The 19,876-nt window shown below is 40.0% G+C and overlaps 1 protein-coding gene across 2 annotated transcripts in view; it reads right to left on the bottom strand.

Moving 5' to 3' along the window:
• Positions 1 to 19,312, bottom strand: part of CHD1 (chromodomain helicase DNA binding protein 1) — a 60,369-nt gene extending 41,057 nt beyond the window's left edge. For both annotated transcript variants that reach the window (XM_064640864.1, XM_064640865.1), the window contains exons 1-3: positions 19,174 to 19,312; positions 17,217 to 17,425; positions 532 to 736 (exon numbers count right to left, since the gene is read on the bottom strand). In XM_064640864.1, coding sequence (XP_064496934.1) covers positions 532 to 736; positions 17,217 to 17,269 — 258 coding nt within the window. In that variant the 5' untranslated portion in view covers positions 17,270 to 17,425; positions 19,174 to 19,312. The remainder of the gene's footprint in view (positions 1 to 531; positions 737 to 17,216; positions 17,426 to 19,173) is intronic.
• Positions 19,313 to 19,876: the final 564 nt, after the last annotated feature.

Below are 19,876 nucleotides of genomic sequence, written 5' to 3'. Positions count from 1 at the left end.
GATTTCTAAACACTACTTTTTCCTGCCTTTAGCTGACTTACTGATAAAGATGGCCAACTGTATGTAAGCTTGACATTTTTATACCATCATTTACTGATGCAAGGAAACCAAGCATTAGAGAAAAAAATGTAAATTATTGATACAAGGAAATCAAATGCCAGAGAAACAATGTAAAAATAAAATCTCAGAAATAACATTACATGTGTCTTTATCTTCTGTAAATTCCAATAAATTAGGGTACGCTTCACTCTGATGAAATTTAGGTAGGCTTTTAACTCAAAATACTTAAAAATGAGAGAATTCTAAAAGCACTAATTCAAGTATTTACACATGAGAAACTTGTCCAATGTTTAAGGCAGATAAGGAAATGCATTCACTAATCCAATCAAGTTAAAATCTAATTAAGAACACTTCATTATGTTCTTTTATTTTTTAAATGAACACTGCTCTTGAAACTAACTGCACAGAAAGATTGTTTTTAATATTCCCCCGTCCCTTCCTCCAAAGGGTTCATTTATGTGTCTTCTTTACCTCAGATCCATCAACTTTTGGTGGTTTAGATTGAATTTGTTTCTTCTCTCTAGATGTGTCAGACTCTGATTCTGACTGAGAGCCTGACTCTGAACCAGAGTCAGAGTCACTGCTGCCTGACTGGCTGCTGCTTCCATCACTGCTGCTTCCAGAGCTTGAACCAGATCCAGAACCTGATGCTGACCCGGAATCTTCATCTGATCGGCTGCAATGGCAAGTTAGTAGGATATTACACAACTGCCAAGGTAACAGGATTAAAAGGAAAAAAAAAGTTGCCTTAGCTTCACCTATAAGTCAACTGTTAAGTTAGACCAGACATATAGGTAGCACAAAAATGGATGCAGACGATTAAATAAGTTCAGATGAATGAAGTTAAAAATATACAGGATATAAAAATTCAAAGTGTAACCAGATACTCTCTGTGAAGCCAAAAAAAGGAAAGATAATGCAAAGACATTCAAATTAATATGGCAGAGTCAAGCAAGGAAAATAAAACGTGACAGAAATGTTTTTTACCCACACAAACTGTCCACCTTCACCCCCTCCAAAATCCTTACTTAGCTTCATCAAACCCCATTTTAACAGTTAAATCTACTTCATAAAGACCTGTCCAACTAAAGATTGTTTTCAATCTTTACAGATTAGCAGTACTCCTTAAAAAAAAAAACCAAAAGGCTACACAGACCATGTTTTTCTGTTAAACAAAAAGACAATTTTCCCATGCAGACAATTCTGAATTTGTCATGTGTGGTATGACTTGTGCCAAGCCACTTTCCTTGGCATACACTTGAACTGCCAGATTATTTCACCTGTATATTTGTTTTACACCAGATTTAACATACTTAGAATGCCCAATATTTATTTTATGACCATTCAAAAAATTTACATTTGTTTGTCTAGAACAACTTCACAGAGTAGCTGAGTTAAAACTTCAGTAAGATTCCTCAGTAAATTAATACTACTAATACTACTAATTTCAAAGATATCGTGAGAAAAGAAACATCACATAGCAAAACAACTTTAAATTATGTACACATTGACTGCAAATGCTTAAAAACCAGAGTAAACATGAAGCAGAATCAAACATATTAAAAAGTGGTATCAAAGCCCGGCCAATCTCTGCCAGCACAATTCATCTGACTGACAGTACAGTCAGCTGGACATGGGGCAGGGGAGAGGGAAGTGTGTGCCCTAGAGCACACTTAACTGACATTTAAAGCTACAAAACAAAGCAAACCCACTCCTCTTTCTGCTTTTGCTGGCACCAACAAAATTGTGCCAGTGCAGAAGAAATGAAGCTATTCATAAACAGACCCCTGCAGGCTGCACTTCCATCAGCCATCTGCAACTGGTAACGCTGAAAGAAAGAGAGGCAAACAGACACACCATGGTGAAACTTCCTTGCCCTGGAGGGGGAGATGTGGGGAAACACACTGCTACTGGGCTTCCTTGCACCTGCTGAGAGGAAAACTGGGAAGCAACAAGGCTGCTCCCAAATTTCCAGTTTCCTTCATCAAAGCCTTACTTCAGGCATGGTGCTGTAACACTGACCTCACCTGCCAATAAAGCAGGTCATCCACTACAGAACATGACTGGAGGTTAAACTGTGCCAGAAATTAATGGCACTTGATGACAATTGTTCAAAGAGATTTTCATTGTAATAATGTTTCTGTACACAAACGTTGCCTTACCTTAAATACTGGGTAAATCACACCATTATAAAACAACTGCATTTCTCAGCAAAACAAAGTGCCATAAATGTCAGCGGGACTACAGAAGGCAGCACTAACTATAAATGAAGAGAAATAGAAAAAAGCTCAGCATGAAGAGACACAAGTAAATACCAGCCAAAGTTACGGTGATAAAAAGTCACCAAAAATGTGTAAATCCTACATAACCTTGCAGGAGGGGAAAGGAATCAAATACCTCCATGCAGGACAAGACTTGCTCAAAGAGGACAATAATAACGTGTAAAATACTAAGCCATATGGATGGTAATTAAGTCAGCTTTCCATACAGCAGTAAAATAGTTCACACACATCAATACAGTGCTAACTATAGGTTCAATTACTCAAGGAGCCTGAGGCAACCAAAACAAGGTAGTGTTTTCTAAGGTAGCATGGGGAAACTAACACTGGAATAAGCCACCTTGGTCAAATTGCTAACATTATGAGAAACATGTGAACAGGAGACAATGGTGGAGGGAGAACAAGGAAGAAAAGAAAAAATAAAATTTACAGTCTATTTAGATAAGTAAGCAAAAATTACACTGACTAGACAGAATCATAGAATTACCAAGGTTATAAGAGACCTTCAAGATCATCCAATCCAACTGTCCACCCAGCACTGTGACTGCAACCTCTAAACCACTAAACCAGAACACCCAGATCCAGACCGCTCTTGTATATCTCCAGGGACAGACAGTTGATGAGAAGTTTTGTTTGTTGTTCTTCCCAGGAAGAATTGAGTGGTAATTTCAAAACCAAATGGACTGAGATAAGGAAAATAAAAGTCTAGTGGATAATGCTATTTGCTGTAGAGTTGGACGCAAAAAAACTACCTAGTGCTAAATCTTATTATTTACGAAGAGATCAGCTATCATCTAAGGTCTCTGTCAAATAATACCAACAGATGTGGATCATATAATATTCAGAGAAAACACAGAGACTCCTTATTTTGCCAGCTAGCTCTCAACAAAGCTGGGATTCTGGTAATGAATTCCCATTAGGCTTTTGAGAAGGACCAGCAAAGTAAGAGCAATTCCATAATTCTTGGAATTGCTCACAATAGATTGGCCTGATTTGGACAAAGCAAACTCATACAACTCAACTGCATCACAGTAACATCTGATGAGAGTAAAAATTTTAATTCAACCACATTACTAATAAATGCAAGACTATAAAACAAATCTGCAGGTAGAAGTAAAAGGGATGGGGAGAGAAAGGACTGAAATTAAAAGAAACAAGAACAAAGAAAAAATAGCAACATTCACCACAGCTGGTTTAGAGCTCCCCTAGTGATACCATTTATGAAGGATTTCTACCAGAGACTAACAGCTAATTGGTACACAGAATTGAAAAAAACAGTAGTATGAAATTCAAAGGCCTTAGTCAGCATCAGATTAGCAGAAGGAAAGGTGAAAAGACAAACCAAGTAGCAGCAGGTAATTTTAAAACTATGGAAACAGAAAGGACTTGCTGAAATATTTATCAAAACTTAGGATGCTACAGCAGTATATGCACATGCATATTAACTCTTAGAAAGCACTACAGGAGTTCCAACACACAAGGCTAGTCTATGCTGGTCAGAGCCTCCTTTAACTATAATCATCCAAAGTAATGCAGACACGTGAAACTACTAGGTTCTGCCTGTACACTTCCCCATGTGCACCACATACTCTCTGACATCTTCAGAGAACTACAGCGCATACAAAAAAATCAGGTAAGATTAACAAATACAGCTTCATTTCTACGGAATTGTGAAGAACTTTGTGGATCACTGGCCACAGGACAAGTAACTAACAAGCTCTGAGGATTAGAAATGGATTGTTTATTTTATCTTGTCCTTTCATACAATGTTGCAACCTGGGCTTCAGCAGAACACTGACTTGGAGGCACTCTACAACTCTACAAAGACAGCACTGTAACTCAGAAACGTAAAGCTCCTGTTTGCAAAGGAAGTAGGAAGCGGAGTAATAAATAAGTAAACTCTGCATGAACATATGCAATAAAGGCAAATTGGAGACCATTAAGACAGTACCAAGCAGCACTGTATGATATGTAACACCTATAAATCCCCAAATTTTGATATGTGGACTACACCAGTCCACATATCAAAACACTCTCCTCTTGAGAAATTTAAAGGCTTTGAATGAACAGTAACAGTGATGCAGAGCCTAAGGCAAAAAACACACCCTACACTAAGAGCTAGAGAGTTCAAGTGCTCAGTTTTCAGCGTATAAAGTATTTTCATTATTAGAGAGAAAATTAGTATTTTTCGTCTTATCACTTAAGTCACTGAAAAGATCCAAAAGAGAACATGTTTATGCCAAGATTAAATTATTATATACTTCTCAGTGAAGACTGTCCTCTTCCTTTTTCTACTCTAAAAAAAAAAATTGTCTAGCACTTCTCATAATAATATTTTGTGTAAAGGCAGTTTAAAGAAAACCTTTTTGTATCAACACAACAAAAAACCTCGAAACCCTCTACTGTCTAGAATTTTTCAGCCTAAGAGTTACTTAATTATCTCTAAAGCTCTGAATCTACAAGGCAGAAAGAAAGAACAGACTTGATTACCAACTGGGTTTTTTCTGCTTCTATCTCATGTAAAGCAGTTTTAGACTAACACCAGAGCACACCAGTGATCAGCTTCTGACATAAAGGAGCACCTTATTTGTTTTTTACAAAATACCTGTAAGAAAGCAGCAGCAATAAAATAAAAACACAGATCTAGCTTTTTCTAAAAATCAAGAAATCCACCAGAATATGCAGACTTGTTTGAGACAAAGGAAGATGAGTTGCATAAAGAGGAGAATAAAGAGCTACCTTTCCCCTTGTAACAAATGGAAAATTGTATCTGTGGCATTTTCCAGCCACGTCTCTTAAGCTGCGTCCATAATGAAGAAACGAGGCACTGAAAATAAAGTCCTACTGAACCCCCACTGTAGCAACATGTTGCCATTTCAACTTCCATTCAGCATAGATACTAGCAGTTTACTATATCATATCAATTCAACATACAGAGACCAACTGTTACTAGCACTTTGCCTCCGCAGATATAACATCGCCAGGACTTTGTTTGTACTTTTTATCTTTTTTTCACCTGTAGTGCTGATCTACACAAAACTTAACAAGTCATTGCTTCCCATTATCACAAGAGCAGGGTCCAGTGACGCTGCCTCAGGACTTAACTGAGAATCTACCTCTGAAAGCCAGCCTCCCTAGTGAGAAAGACAATCCATACTTCTGCTAATTGATGTGAGGAAAGCCAGGATTTACCTAAAGGCTTTATCATCCTCTAAGGAACCAATCTTTTTAGCTACACTATTTGCCCTTAAGGTGTTCACTGAAAGAGAAGAGCTTCCCGCTCTTCCAGCCTGCACCTCTCTGACAAGACAAACCACTGAACATGAAGGCAGTCTTCAAAGAGGGGTGCACACAACCAGAAGGTGTGCAAGACAACCAACAGGATATGTGAAGAACATACTGGAACTTCTATTTAGATTTATTTTTATCTAAAACAAACAAATGAAGTCAAAAAAACCTACCCAAAACCAAAGCCACAACAAAGTAACAACCCAGGAAAAAAAAAAAAAAACAAAACCCAAAAAAACCAATGACAAATTCACCTTTACAAACATTTAATGTTTGGTTTGTCACTGGTAAGCTCACTCAGTCCACAAGTCTGAGGGCCCTGTGTCAGGTGTGGGATCCCGAGGGAAGTTTGTGCTCCACAACTCAGAGCAGCGACAGCAGTGCAATCATTCCATTCCTATTCTGTGCAGTGAGATGGACTTCGGACTGCCTATGCCTGATTAGGTGTATTTATGGATAGTATTACTCAGCTTTAATGAAACTAACCTTTACAAAATGGAGAACTGTTTTAAAAAGAGCCCTGTAAAGAAACAGTGGAAGGTAACACTAATACTGTGAGTGCAAGTGAACAAGAAAATGGCAGAGCTGACACTTCTCTTCCTCCTGTACAAGCTCTTCATCAGTCACACTACAAGGTAAAATACAATGACAATCTAATGGCATCTGACAAGAAGTTGGTTAAAAAAAGTTTCAATTATCAAGACTATCTGAAATAGGTATTTACGTCCACCATTGCTAAGAATTGCTCTCGCCCTAAATGCATACTGTGCCTTGAGACACTGGCCAATGGTAGCATGAAGCCATCACAATCAGAAAGACATCTGAAAACTAACCATCCAGAACACAAAGATAAACCTTCATTTTTCCCAGCAAGCTTTTAAGTCATGTGATATTCAATCTTGCACTTTACGAAATTTCACTTAGTTTAATGATAAATGTGTAGCAGCCTGAATTCTGAAGTTATTTTACCTAAGATAAAGGGAAAAACATGCCACATGCCATCAGAGAATTTACTTTTTGCTACTGTAAAAATGGCTAAAATAATGCATGGAAACCTACAGCGACAAACTGAAGTGCATTTCTTTGTCAGCAAATGGTGTTGAAATACAGACAGAAAACAGTGGTGAAGATCCGAAGAAACAAGTATTAGAAGAAATCATCCACTGTAGGAAGTTTGCTCTATAGCTGGATGAAAGTTCAGATGCTTCTATCATGTCCCAACTTCTGGTATTTACTACTTTCTCTTCAAATAATGAAATACACAAAAAACTACTTTTCATGAGCCACTGAAGGAAATGTATTAGAGAAGCTATGTTATGAACAGTAAACTATTTCTTTAATTAAAAAAAAAAAGTTTTATGGAAAAACTGTGAAAACGTAACCAGTAATGATATGGTTGCTGGAATAAAAATTAGAATCTAGTAGGGGTGATAGATATTGCAGCACAAATGAAATTCATCCATTGCAATTTATTGCAGCAAAGAATCCGGAGCAAGAAGAGAACAGGATGTCACTGATGTTCTTACTTTTATGAAAACAAGACCACTAAACAGTAAAGTACTTACAATACTTTGTGACGAGATAAAGAGTCACCATAAGAAAGTTTTATACCACAAGAAGTTCAACTGCTTAGAAGCATTGTTGACCATGAATATTAGTTTTTGGTGGCCTCTGGGAGTGTTGCTGGTTTCAAAAAGAAGTGTTTCAAATACAGTGACTGTTTCTGTGGAATCCATTTGTTACCAGTAGCATGCTACAAAACAGACATTTTTGAAAAAAATAAACAAACTTTGTGTACCCCTTCCAGGTGAAGATGACATTTCAACAATAAAAAAGCAACTGGTTTTCAAAAGAAACTCATGCTATAGAGACAGTATTTTGAAAACAGATATCTGGAAATATTTCCATCATTATATCATCTTATTACCAAAATCAATGCATGTCACCTATAAATGCTATTGTATTTGTACATTTTAAAAGCTAGGAGACAGAAATTTCTAATCTGTTTGAAAATCTGCCAAAAAGTTTCAGTGGGTTTTGAATCCATTTGTTAAAAACACTCATCTGGAGGGACTGCAAAGCTTTAAATATGTAAGAACTGATTGACAAGGTAGATGGAAATTTATTAGACAAAATTTAAGAAAAACCTTTACACAATTAGTTGATATGATTTAAAAAAAGGTACTGTGATTTAATAAGCGCAGTCAACAACGCACTTCTTCCCCCTGAAGCCATTTATCTTTAGCTATCTTCTTCAGCTGTGTCAGTCATTAAAACAAGATTTTCTTTTTATCTTACCTAAATAAACTTAAAGGAGAACCATACCTTCAAACCACTGTACCACAAAATGTTAAACCAAGATTTTAATTAACAAGAATATTCTTCATAATTTTTTCAGTGAGTGCTAAAAGGTTTTTTTTTACCAATAAACCTCCAACATTTTCAAAAATTATTTAGTCTTTATCTCATAATTCTAAATCTTCTACTTCTTGTGTACGTTTTGTAATGTAGGTACCAGTACAGGTATTACTGCATGTATATAATTTATAAATGAACTATATATACATTAAAGATGTGTGCTTAAATATTGATAGGAGTGCAAAACCAAGAACTTTGGAAATCACTGCACTATGTGATAAAAAAACAAGGAAGAGAAGCCTTGATTTCTCCTTAACCCAGACATATTAAGCAAGCCTTGGCTATTAAAAATGAACATAGATCTGTAATCCCTTTTGCAGAATTAACTACAACTCTCTTCCACGTGAGTAGTAATTCAAATTAAATCCTAGTATGCTAGATGCTAAGCCTAAGAGTAAAGATGGAATTATTTAAGAAAAGGTACGCACATTTACATACACAGAATTCAAGAGCATTTACATCTGTCATCTCTTCACAGTAAAGGGGGAAGGCAGAAACAAAATATGCAGAACTGTAGAATTTCTCCTTAACTACTCCTACCCTTGCTCTGAGTTAGAGAAATTTTTGCACAATTCAAACACCACTGGAAACAGTATGAGCTATAACACTTTGAAAACACATTCAGTCCTCACCAGTGTGTTCATTTTTATTGCTGCCCTCTTTATTTTCCTCTATGGTGTCAGTACCACCAATAGGAAGAACAGATAAACCATTTTAAAACACTCTCAAAAGTGCCTATGGAGAGGGGGAAAAAACAAGCAGGAGTGAATAGACAGTATTTCTTGAGACTCCTGTCCTGAAACTGAAGTATAAGCCACTAGAAATCAATAGAGAGTTATTAAAAAAAGCTAAACAGACTTCAAATGAAAAAGGTATTTTTGGTATTTTTCAGTTTTAGTACATGCATCCACATTGAATTGTGACACACTGCAAGTCCTTTTCCAAGTCTTTAAACTACTACGTGGCGTAATACCTTCTCCCTTTTTCCATGAAGCATGGTATTGTGGATGTAGAAAATGAGCAGCAGCACGCAGAACTCCCAACACACTGCATTGTCTACCAGCATCACTGCAAACTTAAAAAGCCTGTTCACCAGAGTTTTTGAAATGCAATTGAGTTTTTGAAGTTTGTAGGAAAAGACAAACATGGTCCAGAAGTTTCATCATATTTATAGTAACTCAGCTGAAATTTTCCTATCTGCTGAAGCGGACACCCTAGCAGCCAGCTATATATCAAGGCAAAAATAATCATAATAGCCCTGAGAGAGGTCTAAAAGCTTTTTCAGAGCTTGAAGACAAGTAATCTCTTATTTTAACAACTTTTATCAGCAGAATTCCAGAAATGGTTTATCTTCCTTGAAAAGGAAAGGAGATGCAAAATAAGAAAACGTGTATTTTCTGTAAGTAGCAAAGGAAGCTACCATTGCAAACCAAATGATAAGTGAAGACATTTCACACTGTAATAAAATTTGATTTTTAAAATCATTGCTGCATTAAAGACAAAAACCCTCTGTCTGATAGCAAGAAAGTTTACTTGCATTAAAGAAACAGAACCTAAGCTCTGCAAAAAAGATGTTAAAACATAAATTCAGGGAGCTAAGAGCTGTGAGGTCGTTACAACACCCTTGGTTGCTTTTTTGTCCACTTTTGCCTATGGGATTCTTTAATTTTACACCTGTGTTTTTTGAAACATAAGCAAGTCTATAAGCAATTTATTTTCTAGCCAAGGAGCTTTAAGTGTCAGCTGATGTAGTCTAACTAGGGTCTGTAATCTGACTAACTTTCCTTGCAACAAGTAATGCCCATTCGTGCAAAGCAGCATCACTGACCTCCAGAAAATTAATCACCTGAATTGGCATTACTAATTAGTAAGATTCTGGTATCACATCTCCAGGAATAGGATACAAGGAACATTACATATTTCCTCAATGATGGAGTATTGTCACAATTAGCTATCTCCTGCTGTTTAATGCTGTTACATAAATACTGTCTCAGGAACAGCGCTTCCAGTCCCTTCTCTTCAGAGTCCCCCTTGCAGAAAAGGAGATGCACAGTGTGTTATTTCTTGACAATTCCTCTTCCTGTATAGGCCAGGGTCTTTGCTTAAGATGATCCTATTGGAAACAGTTCAGCAAAACACAAAAGTGGTTATCTTACCATGCTGCCGTAGACATTTAGGGTAGAGTAAGAGAGATGGTTTGAGTACAACCTAACCAGCCTTTTTTTGTCTGTGCTCTGTGCAACTGTATCCACCTCTTTCTTCCAAACAAAAGCCTGATTAAAACCGGAAAGTAAAAGAAAACCTATGCTATTTTCAGCCAGTTAGCATAAATGAGGAAGTTTCTCTCTCCCCCACCTTTTCCTAACTTAGTCGAGAAGGTCTCTCTGCAGCAGAGTCCAGAGCTGGAACCTGCTTTTCTTCATTCAACTCTTCTGGAGAAAAGTCACACTTTAATCAGCCAAATAGCCAGCATACAAGACTTCTTTCTCAGTTAACTGAGAATGTTTGCCATAAACCTGTGTTTGTCAAATTCACCCTATTTTACTGTGTCACATCATGTCTTTTTGCTCTGTTCTTGTACTGCTGATGTCTTCTAACCAACTTTACTTGGTGGTCCAACTTTTTTTTTCCTTACCTTCTTCCAAGATTGATGGATTCCAAGAAGCAAAATGCCTAAGAAATTATGAACACCATAAAAATTAGAACAGGAAGTGTAGATGAAAACAACGGGGCTACAAAACAGAGGTGGTGTTAATATAATAGATACAGTAAAAAAATGTTTACCAAGATTAACCAATAAAGACCATTTATGCTCTTTTAAGATACTTAACTCCATTACTCAAAATGAAATTACTGCTTTTCTGAGTCGTCCTTCTGGGCATTACATAAGCTTTCTTCCCTCCTCCAGCTCCAGGCAAATTAAATATATTACTTATTAAAAAAAAAAAGGTAATATGAAAATGGCATGCTCCTGAGTAAGAAACCTTACATTGCATTCATTTTATTCAAAAGAAAAGGAAAAAATGAACACCCAAAAAGCCAAAACAAAAAACCACCAAAATAAACAAAGACAGTAGGAAACAGTGGACCATCATAAGGCTAAGGAAAATAGAAACAAACATGACTGATAAAGCACCAGTGATGATCTCAATACTGCTGCAGTGAGACTTTTTCTCTATCCTGCAAACAAACCACGGCAATGATTAAAAAGTCAGCTGTCACTAATAACTTTCAGCAGCAGGCAACAGTATACACTGAAAATGAGTAGCAGTTCTCAGGATGGAATTTCTACATGAAAAATTATAGTTTCATGCATGTTGACAAACTGAGGTATAAATTCTAGAAAGAGCACCCTTCAGGACATATTAAGAAACCTCTTACCTCTAGCCCTTGATAGTTGCATTTGTACACAGCACATGTCAAATCTGATTTGATATGGAAGTCTGACACACTGAAGGAATTTTTCTGTTCTTTTTTATAAACACTGTTTCTGGCTAGTCCCTACATATTCACAACAAATGCATGCCTGAATGCAGTATTTATTTGCAGACTCTTTTGAAAGAAAGCACCATAGCTTAATGAAGGTATCAGAAGAGGTAAAACGTTAAAACAAACATGAAATATTATCTTTTTTTCCAAACTACCACCCCTTAAAATGAAAAAGGGGAATGTTTTGGGAGATGACAGGCTTAAAGCAAGTATCCTGACACAGAACCATTAGTTCTTTTCAACAGTCTTAAGTTTAGCTTCACTAGCTTATCCCTTAAAACAAGGTGCCCCTGAGAGGATCACACAATGAGGAACTAGGCACCAGAAATATAAATCCTAAAATGGAAAGCTAAACAAGTCACATTGCAAAAGAACTGGTTGAGCATTTAAGCTCCCGTGTAAGGTCTAGGATAATAATGAATCCAAGAGCGGGTGGTTTATTGTCACAGATTTTAAGTGCATTCATTAGGTGAAGCTACCTTAATAATGTTCTTTTTCAAGAACAGCAGGAGAGTACCAAGTCATGCAAAATAAAGTTCAACATACTAAAAAAGAGATTACTTTCTGCAGGGCCTTTGATAAGCATCTGAGACTACAGTGGACTATCTGGTTTTTGTTTGGTTGTTGGTTTCTTTTAAAACAAGCTGAAGACAGGCAAGCATTTGAATATGAAATGCACAGAAGTAACAGACTAAGTACCAAACTCCTAAAATTGCAAGTTCACAAGCAAGTTTCTTTAGGCAGATATCATGTAAGTCGAGGGTTTCTTAATTTTATTTTTTGCAAGAAATCTTCACTGTTTGACTTAGATGCATAAGGATGACTTATGTTATTTATTACTGCCAATAAAAAACAGAGGGCACAAAGAGTATTATGTTCGATCTACCAAATGTTGCTGATTACCCACCAACTTTCACGATGCTATGAACCACATTGCAAGTCTTTGAGAGACAGAAGTCACACATCTTAAGAGCAACCTTCAATATGCAGCTGGACTGAGACACAACACCACGATCTCTCTCCCAGAAGCTCCTTGCAGACCACCAGCAAAAAAGTATTAAACGGAATTTAACTGGGAAAAAAGAAGCCACTTGAGGGGCCACATCTGAATAGGTCTGGTGTATAGACTGCCTGTTTCACAGAACCTCACTCTGCTTTGAGGAATGCAAAAAGCTTGCATCGGCTAAAATCGTGAAACTCACAGAATGGTGGAATTGCATCTATAATATGTGGAATAGGTATCTGCCATCCAGTTAGGTTAGACTATAAGCAGGACCTGGATAAACTCAGCAGGAGCCCCAAAGCCAAACTTAAAACCATGTGTATGATCACATCTGGATCATGAGTTTATAATTTCTTGTTTTAGCTGGAAAGGTTTCTAGATGAAAAGCCCCAACAAACAAACAAACAAAAAAGCCCACACCAAAAACCACCACACCAAAAACCACACTTGGGTTTTAATACATGTTCTATCCGAACTCTTCCAAAAAGAAGTCAAAAGATGTTTTAACTTGGATAGTGACACCTTACCATGCTTTAGTACGCTCAATTCTGTAAGAGATCACTCCTGATAAAAGAGCAATTTGCTAATTAAAGGGAAAAATACTGCTAACAGAAGTGAGGAGCTTGCTTTAGTCACTAGCTGTTTACAGTAAGTTCTACCAATAGTTTTCTTTACCATTCAGGTTCTTTTGTTGATCTGAGAAATCCTGTGCAGTAAGTATCCATCTACACACATATAGTTTTATGTATATGCTCTCTCTTGCTGTATACACAGACTTATATTATGTATTAAACTACTATCAAAAATAATCCAGTGCATAATTCTGCTTGGTCAATCTCTGTTTTAACTCCCAATTACATTTCAGGAAAGCAAGAACCTAAAGTTGTGACTTTTAATATATCTTTTTTCCTTCCTATGAAAGGTATGAATTTATATAGCGAATTGAAACCTGCTGACAAAGTCTTTGGTCTTCACTTAATTACCTTTTGTGGTCCACAGACTATTCAATCCACAAAGTGAATTAAACCCACTGAAATTACTATCTTCTATTAGCAATGACTTTTAAGTGTGTAAACACTTGTAGAAGTCTTTGGTGTTAGCAGCTGCCCTCTGCTTACTGCAAAAATGGGAGAACTACACCCCAGGTAGCTACCATCCAGTTATACTGCACTGAGCACATGTCTTACTACCTACAGAAAGGAAGGTTTCATCAAGGCCTCTATACGTTGGTCTGCAAGAACACAGGAAGAGCAATGAGATGGGAAATCAGATTGTTATTCAATTAGCACCAATGTTTCACTGCTGCAGTCCCTGTTCTACCTGGTACTTACCTTGCAGTTCAGGCATAACTGCCCTTCCTTGCTGATTAAGCTTTCTTATTACTATATAACTTGAATGTATTTATTCATATTGAAGGTTGTAATGGAGCTCTTTTCAAGAACACTATACAAAGATGCTTCGCTTAGGAGTCAGCTTCGCAGAGTACTGCTGTAAACTCTGTGTGTCTACACTCGCTCTCCAGACGAACAGTACCTTTGATATTTTACCTTGAGCTACTTAAAAATACTAGAGTAGTTTTTTCAAGTAAACAAGAAGCTGGAGAATAGAATCCACATGATTATTGGACAAAAATCAGAACACCAATCAACAAGACTAGGTAAGTGTTTATGATAGCCTTCAATTTCCATCATGTTTGGTTCTAGTACTGATCTAGAGCTTCAGAGGTTGCTGAAATAGGCAAGGAAAGTCCAAATAGTGTGGCCATGCACTCTTCCACTTGTAACAAAACAGAACTTCAGGATCAACCCCTGCAACAAGGGAAAGTTTTCTAGTCATCTAGCAGACAGATGAACACATGCAACCCTGGCAAGGTGTGCAGAAGAATTGCAAACTGGTCATTCCTCTCACACACTTCAGAAAAAAAATCATCTTCACAGCCAGACACAGTGAGTTAAGGAGAGCTACCATTCTTTACCACAAAGCAGATCCATGCATAGTTGAAGGTTTATGATCAACCTTCTCCAGCCCTTGTACTGCTGAGAATACTAGAGACTTTCCACACCTTTTGCAAGTCATAATTATTTCCATAAAACGATATGATGCTGTGTCCTCTGCCTGTGTATTTTTGCAAATGCAGCCCTGATCCACTGCTTAACTGTCTAGAGTTATGATGGTGGCTCCCCTAAATCAGGCTGTATTTATTATCAAGACTGTCACTCCAGAAGGATAGCCACAGGAGTTTACACCAGACACGAAAGGCTGGTGAATGGCTTTACTGCACTTTTAAAGTGTTAAATTTGTAAATTGACACAAGTTTTCAAAGACTTCTTGTAGTTATCACCAATGCCACTGCCCAGATTATCACTGGTTTTGCCTTCATCTCTTCTTTTATCCTACTAATTTTTGAATTTGATCTTCTTTGCAATTTACTGCCATTAGCAGTGCTCAATTGCTTTCTTCACTTGTTTCACTTCCCTCTCTAGCATTCTGCATGGAATGGGACCACTAGAAGCTTAGTAAACATATTCTGTTAGTGACCTCTACTTCCATTCTGTAAAATTCACATTTTCAGATTTGAAGGCTAATTACCGCAACACTTCCCAAGTTACAGTTAGCTATCTGTCTGCAGCTTGCTAAGGCAACTCCCCTTGGAGTGAAAACCATCTCAAGTACTGGAAACCTACAAATTAAAAAGAAAAAAAAAAGACTAAAAACCAAGGGCAAGTCATATAAGGATATTCTGTATTATTTTAATAATGGAACTAGGTTAGATAGGACAGAGTTCCATCATGTAAAATGTAAAGTTTTCACATTTCATTTACAAGAACGGTTTCCTGATAATGCATGCCAAACATGAAAGTAAGCTTTCCAAGACTTGCCTGTGACTTAGGCTATGGGGTTAACAAGGGACACAATCACAGGAAAAAAATAGTTTTTTGCATTTTAAATCTTTTTGAAGTTTTAAAATGTGCTCAGCAAGACATTTAAGATGAAGGACAAAGTCTCCCTCGGCAGGCAACTATCAAAATTTGAGTACTATGTATCCTTCTGATACCTACTTTTTACTAAGCTGCTGAGAACTTCATGACATTTAACTTGTTTAGTCTCTTGAACTGCTACAGCTTTTAAATATTTTTGATACACTGGTATTTATGGGCAGTCACAGTTCAATACAACATAGTTTTTCCACAAATCTTTAGCAAGGTGGCTTGTTTCAAGTAGTAAGAAAGTTCACACATAAAATCATCAGATTTGTCCTGGGTAAGTTCGAGTTTGTTGGAATTTTTTGTTGTTTGGTTGGGTTTAAGTAACAAGGAATATTTTGCCCCTCACCAGAAGAACTTCAAACTTGTTTGCTAACTGAAACAATATCAACTTTTATGAAAGCAGATATTTTCAAAAATTATTATGTATTAGAACGTACAAATTATTCACAAGGTTGAAAGTTTACTGTCTTTCTGGGACAATCCTGTGTACACCAGCAAACTTGACATAAAAATACACAAGAATTATTAAAGTATTTTCTGTTTTACTGTTCATACCTTGCGATTTGCACCTAGAGTCACTTAAAACACTTCTTTCTTCCCCTTCTTCCCAGTCCATCAAACACTGTGGTAAGTTGCAAGCTTAATGGGCAGCACATGATCAGCTGGCAACTATGTTCTTCTTGCACTTCTTTATTTGAGACAATAATTTAGATCTCTGTCTACGCAACTGGAAGTTTCTACAAAGACTGCAGAACATAGTTTTCATTATGACCCTCTGACTGACACAATTAGCTAACCAGTTCACCAGGCTGTGATCAGACAGAGAGCGGGGCAGAAAAACAGCATGGTCACAATCATCTCTTAGAACAGAAGCCTAAAACCCACCTTTTATTTGCAAGTTGACTTTTAAACCTTTAGCGTTCATCATATTTCTAGTTTTAGAAATCTAAACTTTGTAGCGCAGGAGGGACTTTTTGAACTTGGAACCATTCTAGTAAAAGAACTTAATTCCACCCCTAGAAATTGGCTGTCACTCTGCATGGATGCGAGGATGTTCTAATCAGGCTTTTCCAGACATGCGAACCCTCAGCACTTGCTGTAAGAGTGTAATTTGACATTAGAGGACTGATTTTTATTTTTTTTAGTTAAAAACACAACTCGAAAGAGTACTTTCACTTCGGATAACAAATACAAAGTTAGCACTTGCAGTTATACTACTGTGACAGTTCTGAAGACTAACAGAATCATGAACAAAACTGAACAAACCACTACCCCACCTAGAGACAGTCTAGTTAGGGTTTTATACAACACATATTACCCATGTGTGCCTTGCACTTTATAGACGGTAGCTTTAGTTTAACATTTGAATTCAATGTTTCCACTTTTGACACTTCACACACTTTATTTCCTCAGAAGAGTAATACTATTCTGTTGGATGCTGATGTGGCTTTAATACTTCTTAAGCTTTATTATGTAACACGTATACAAGATCATTCCCATTCTTAGCTGAAACCATATGAATGTAACAAGCAGATGAAGCACCTGTAAGAAAGCATGTCCAGTCCTCCTAACTATGATCCACTTGTTAACCATGAAGCTTTAGAACTAAGTTCAAATATAAACTAGTTTTAGTAAACAAAGTATAGGAGCCTACTAAATAATCAAGAATAACTGAGATGAGTGAGTGCTTACCTTGACTCTCCACTACTGTTTCTTACGCTTTCTTCATCACTGTGCCCATTCATTGTAAATAGTAAGAAGTATAAAAGATAAATAAAAGTCCACTCAGGTTACAAGGTGGATATTAGGAATCCACTTCTTGGTACTCTGTACGTCTTCCAGACTCTGTACGTGTTTGCTTTAGTGTTCTCACTGGGTATTCAAGATTTCTCCAAAAATACCTAAGACAGTAAAGAAAAACATTAACACAATTTTAAAGTATGTTTGCAATTAAAGAGATACCAAAAATAAGCTGGTTTTTTCACTAACAGTGAAAGGGGGCATGTTTGACATCATGTCTGTAATTCAAAACCAGCTTTTTTTGTGCTACCTGTTCATTGTCGATTCATTTTATCATCATTTTCTTGTCTGAGAAAAAAAAATTGGTTTTCCTGCTGTGAAAACAAACAAAAATCAGGTCTTTTTACTAGCTACACTTTAAAAAAATGGAAGAGCTAATTGAAATATAAAAAAGGCATAGAAAACCTGTCCAGCTTTTTGTCTGACTGCATCTGGGTCCCAACATACACTTCTTTATGTCATTATGCTTCTTTATGAAACTTTTCATGGATGATGCTATGAAGATGGTGATTTCTGCCAAACCACTAGCTGCAGAATAGGAAATGTTATGGAAATTACATTTTCCTTAGCTTTTGCAGGGTGAGAAGAACAGTTTACTGCATATTTGTACTATACCTCATGTCTTAACTTTTGCCATAGTATTGACTTCAGAACAAAGTAAATCTAAATTTTAAAGAAAAAAATGCCTACTTGTACACGTAGGTAAAACCCCATAAATATTAAGGTTCAGCTAAGATTTGCTTAGTAAAATGTATTTCATACATAAAACACAGTGGAGGCATTTCCAGGTACATACATAATGCTTACATACACCTGTGGGCAGCAGCAGGAAAATTAAGACTGTCCCGTTTAACACAAGAGTCCCCACTAAATCACACCAGCAAGATCTCACAGATGGAATGATAATTATTCCACATACATGCGCATCTTAAGTCAGATCGCTGCAGTCAGTATCCGGTGAATCCAGAGAAAGTTTGGGTTCACGGGAAATGGGCCGCAAGTATAAACTCACTGATAATCAGATCAAGAGTTGCGCCCTCGGAATCAACGGTGTGAAGGCGATTAGGGTCTGCCTGCCCCGGGGTGCTCCCCTCGAACACGCCACAGCCCCAACCTCGGCGGTGAAGGGGGAACCCTCGCTGAGGGGCGGGCACTGCCCTGCGCTCGGGCCGCTCCGGCCTGCGAACAATGGCGATGAGCGAGGGCAGAGCGACTAGAAGGAGCTCCGAGCCCCGGCGGGGCCGCGCAGCGCGCTCAGGGATCCCGCGGAGGCGACGGCGGCGACCTGGCCGCTCCCGCGCGGACAGCGCCGCACCCGCAGCGCCCCGGGGAACACCGCGGGCGGCGACAAAACTTTCTCCCCGCCGCCCGCTCCCCGCTGATCCCGATCCCTAGCCGTTCGTCCGCAGGGAGTGCGGGCAGGGCCGTCCGCCTGCCCCACTCTCGGCGCGGCCTGCGCGGCCGCCGCTCCCTGGCAGCGCCTCCAAGGCCGCCGCCGCCGCCCTCCACGACTGCCTCCCCCGGCGCCCCCCACGGCCGGAGCGGAGCCGCGGCCGCTCTCCGGCCGCCCGGGCGGCTCCGCACTGGCTCCCCCCGCAGGAGCCAGCGGGAGCAGCTCGGCCCCACTGCCCGTCTCGGTCCCAGCGGATCCCTCCCTCCCTCAGCGGACAACAGCGAGCGGGCCCAAGGACCCGGCCCGGCGCCGGGCATCCACCCCTCCGCGGCCGGCAGCGCGCCTCGGGCCGCATCTCCTCCGCACCGCCCGCCCCCCCGCCCGCTCCCATCCCCGGCAGCTGCACGGCTCCCGACCGGCGGAGGCAGCGGAGGAGCCATGGCGGCCTCTGCCTACCTGCGGTGCGCGGGGCCCGGCCGGCCCGACCCTCCCCGGGGAGCCCCCGGCCCGAGGTCGCTCTGCGCCCCGCGGGGAGCTCGTACGCAGCCCCGTGTCGCGGGCGGCTCCCGTGGCCGCGGCGGGGCCTGGGTGGCCGCCGCTCCTCTCGCCGGCTTCGCGCTGCCTCCGCCGCGGGCTCGCTCGCTTTGCCGCTCGAACAATGGGGCCCGGGCCGCGCTGGGAGGGGCGCAGGGAGAACCGGAGTGGGCGCCTCTCTGCTCCGCCGCCGCCGCCTCCTCTTAAGTGCTGCCGACCGCCGCCATCACGCCGCCGCTCCGCGCAGCCTCCCCCTCCCGCGGTCGGATGGAAACCCCGGGCGTGATGTCAGCCCTGCGCCCTGGGACCGACCGGCAGCGGGAGGAGGAGCCTCGGCCGGGGGTGGCGGGCCGCGCCGCGGGGCTTCGCACAGCGCGGCGGAGGTGGGCCCCGGCCGGGCGCTCGGGGAGCTAGCGGGGCTCGGCGGCAGCGCCCGCCCGCCATCCTGCCGTCCCTCCCTCACTGCCTCCCAGCCTGGCGCGGGGAAGGGGCTCCCATGGTGGTGTGCGGGCGCAGGGCGCGGCCCAAGGGGCGCCATGGCCCGAGCGCAGCCCGGCGCGGTTCCGCGCTACGCGGCGCGGGAGGTTGTTTGGGGTTTGTCGGTGTGAAATCACAGCCCGGCGAC

This window comes from Pseudopipra pipra, chromosome Z, assembly GCF_036250125.1.
Source record: "Pseudopipra pipra isolate bDixPip1 chromosome Z, bDixPip1.hap1, whole genome shotgun sequence".
NCBI lineage: Eukaryota > Metazoa > Chordata > Aves > Passeriformes > Pipridae > Pseudopipra > Pseudopipra pipra.
The sequence above is the reverse complement of the archived record's forward strand: the minus strand, read 5'-3'. Positions and strand labels throughout refer to the sequence as shown.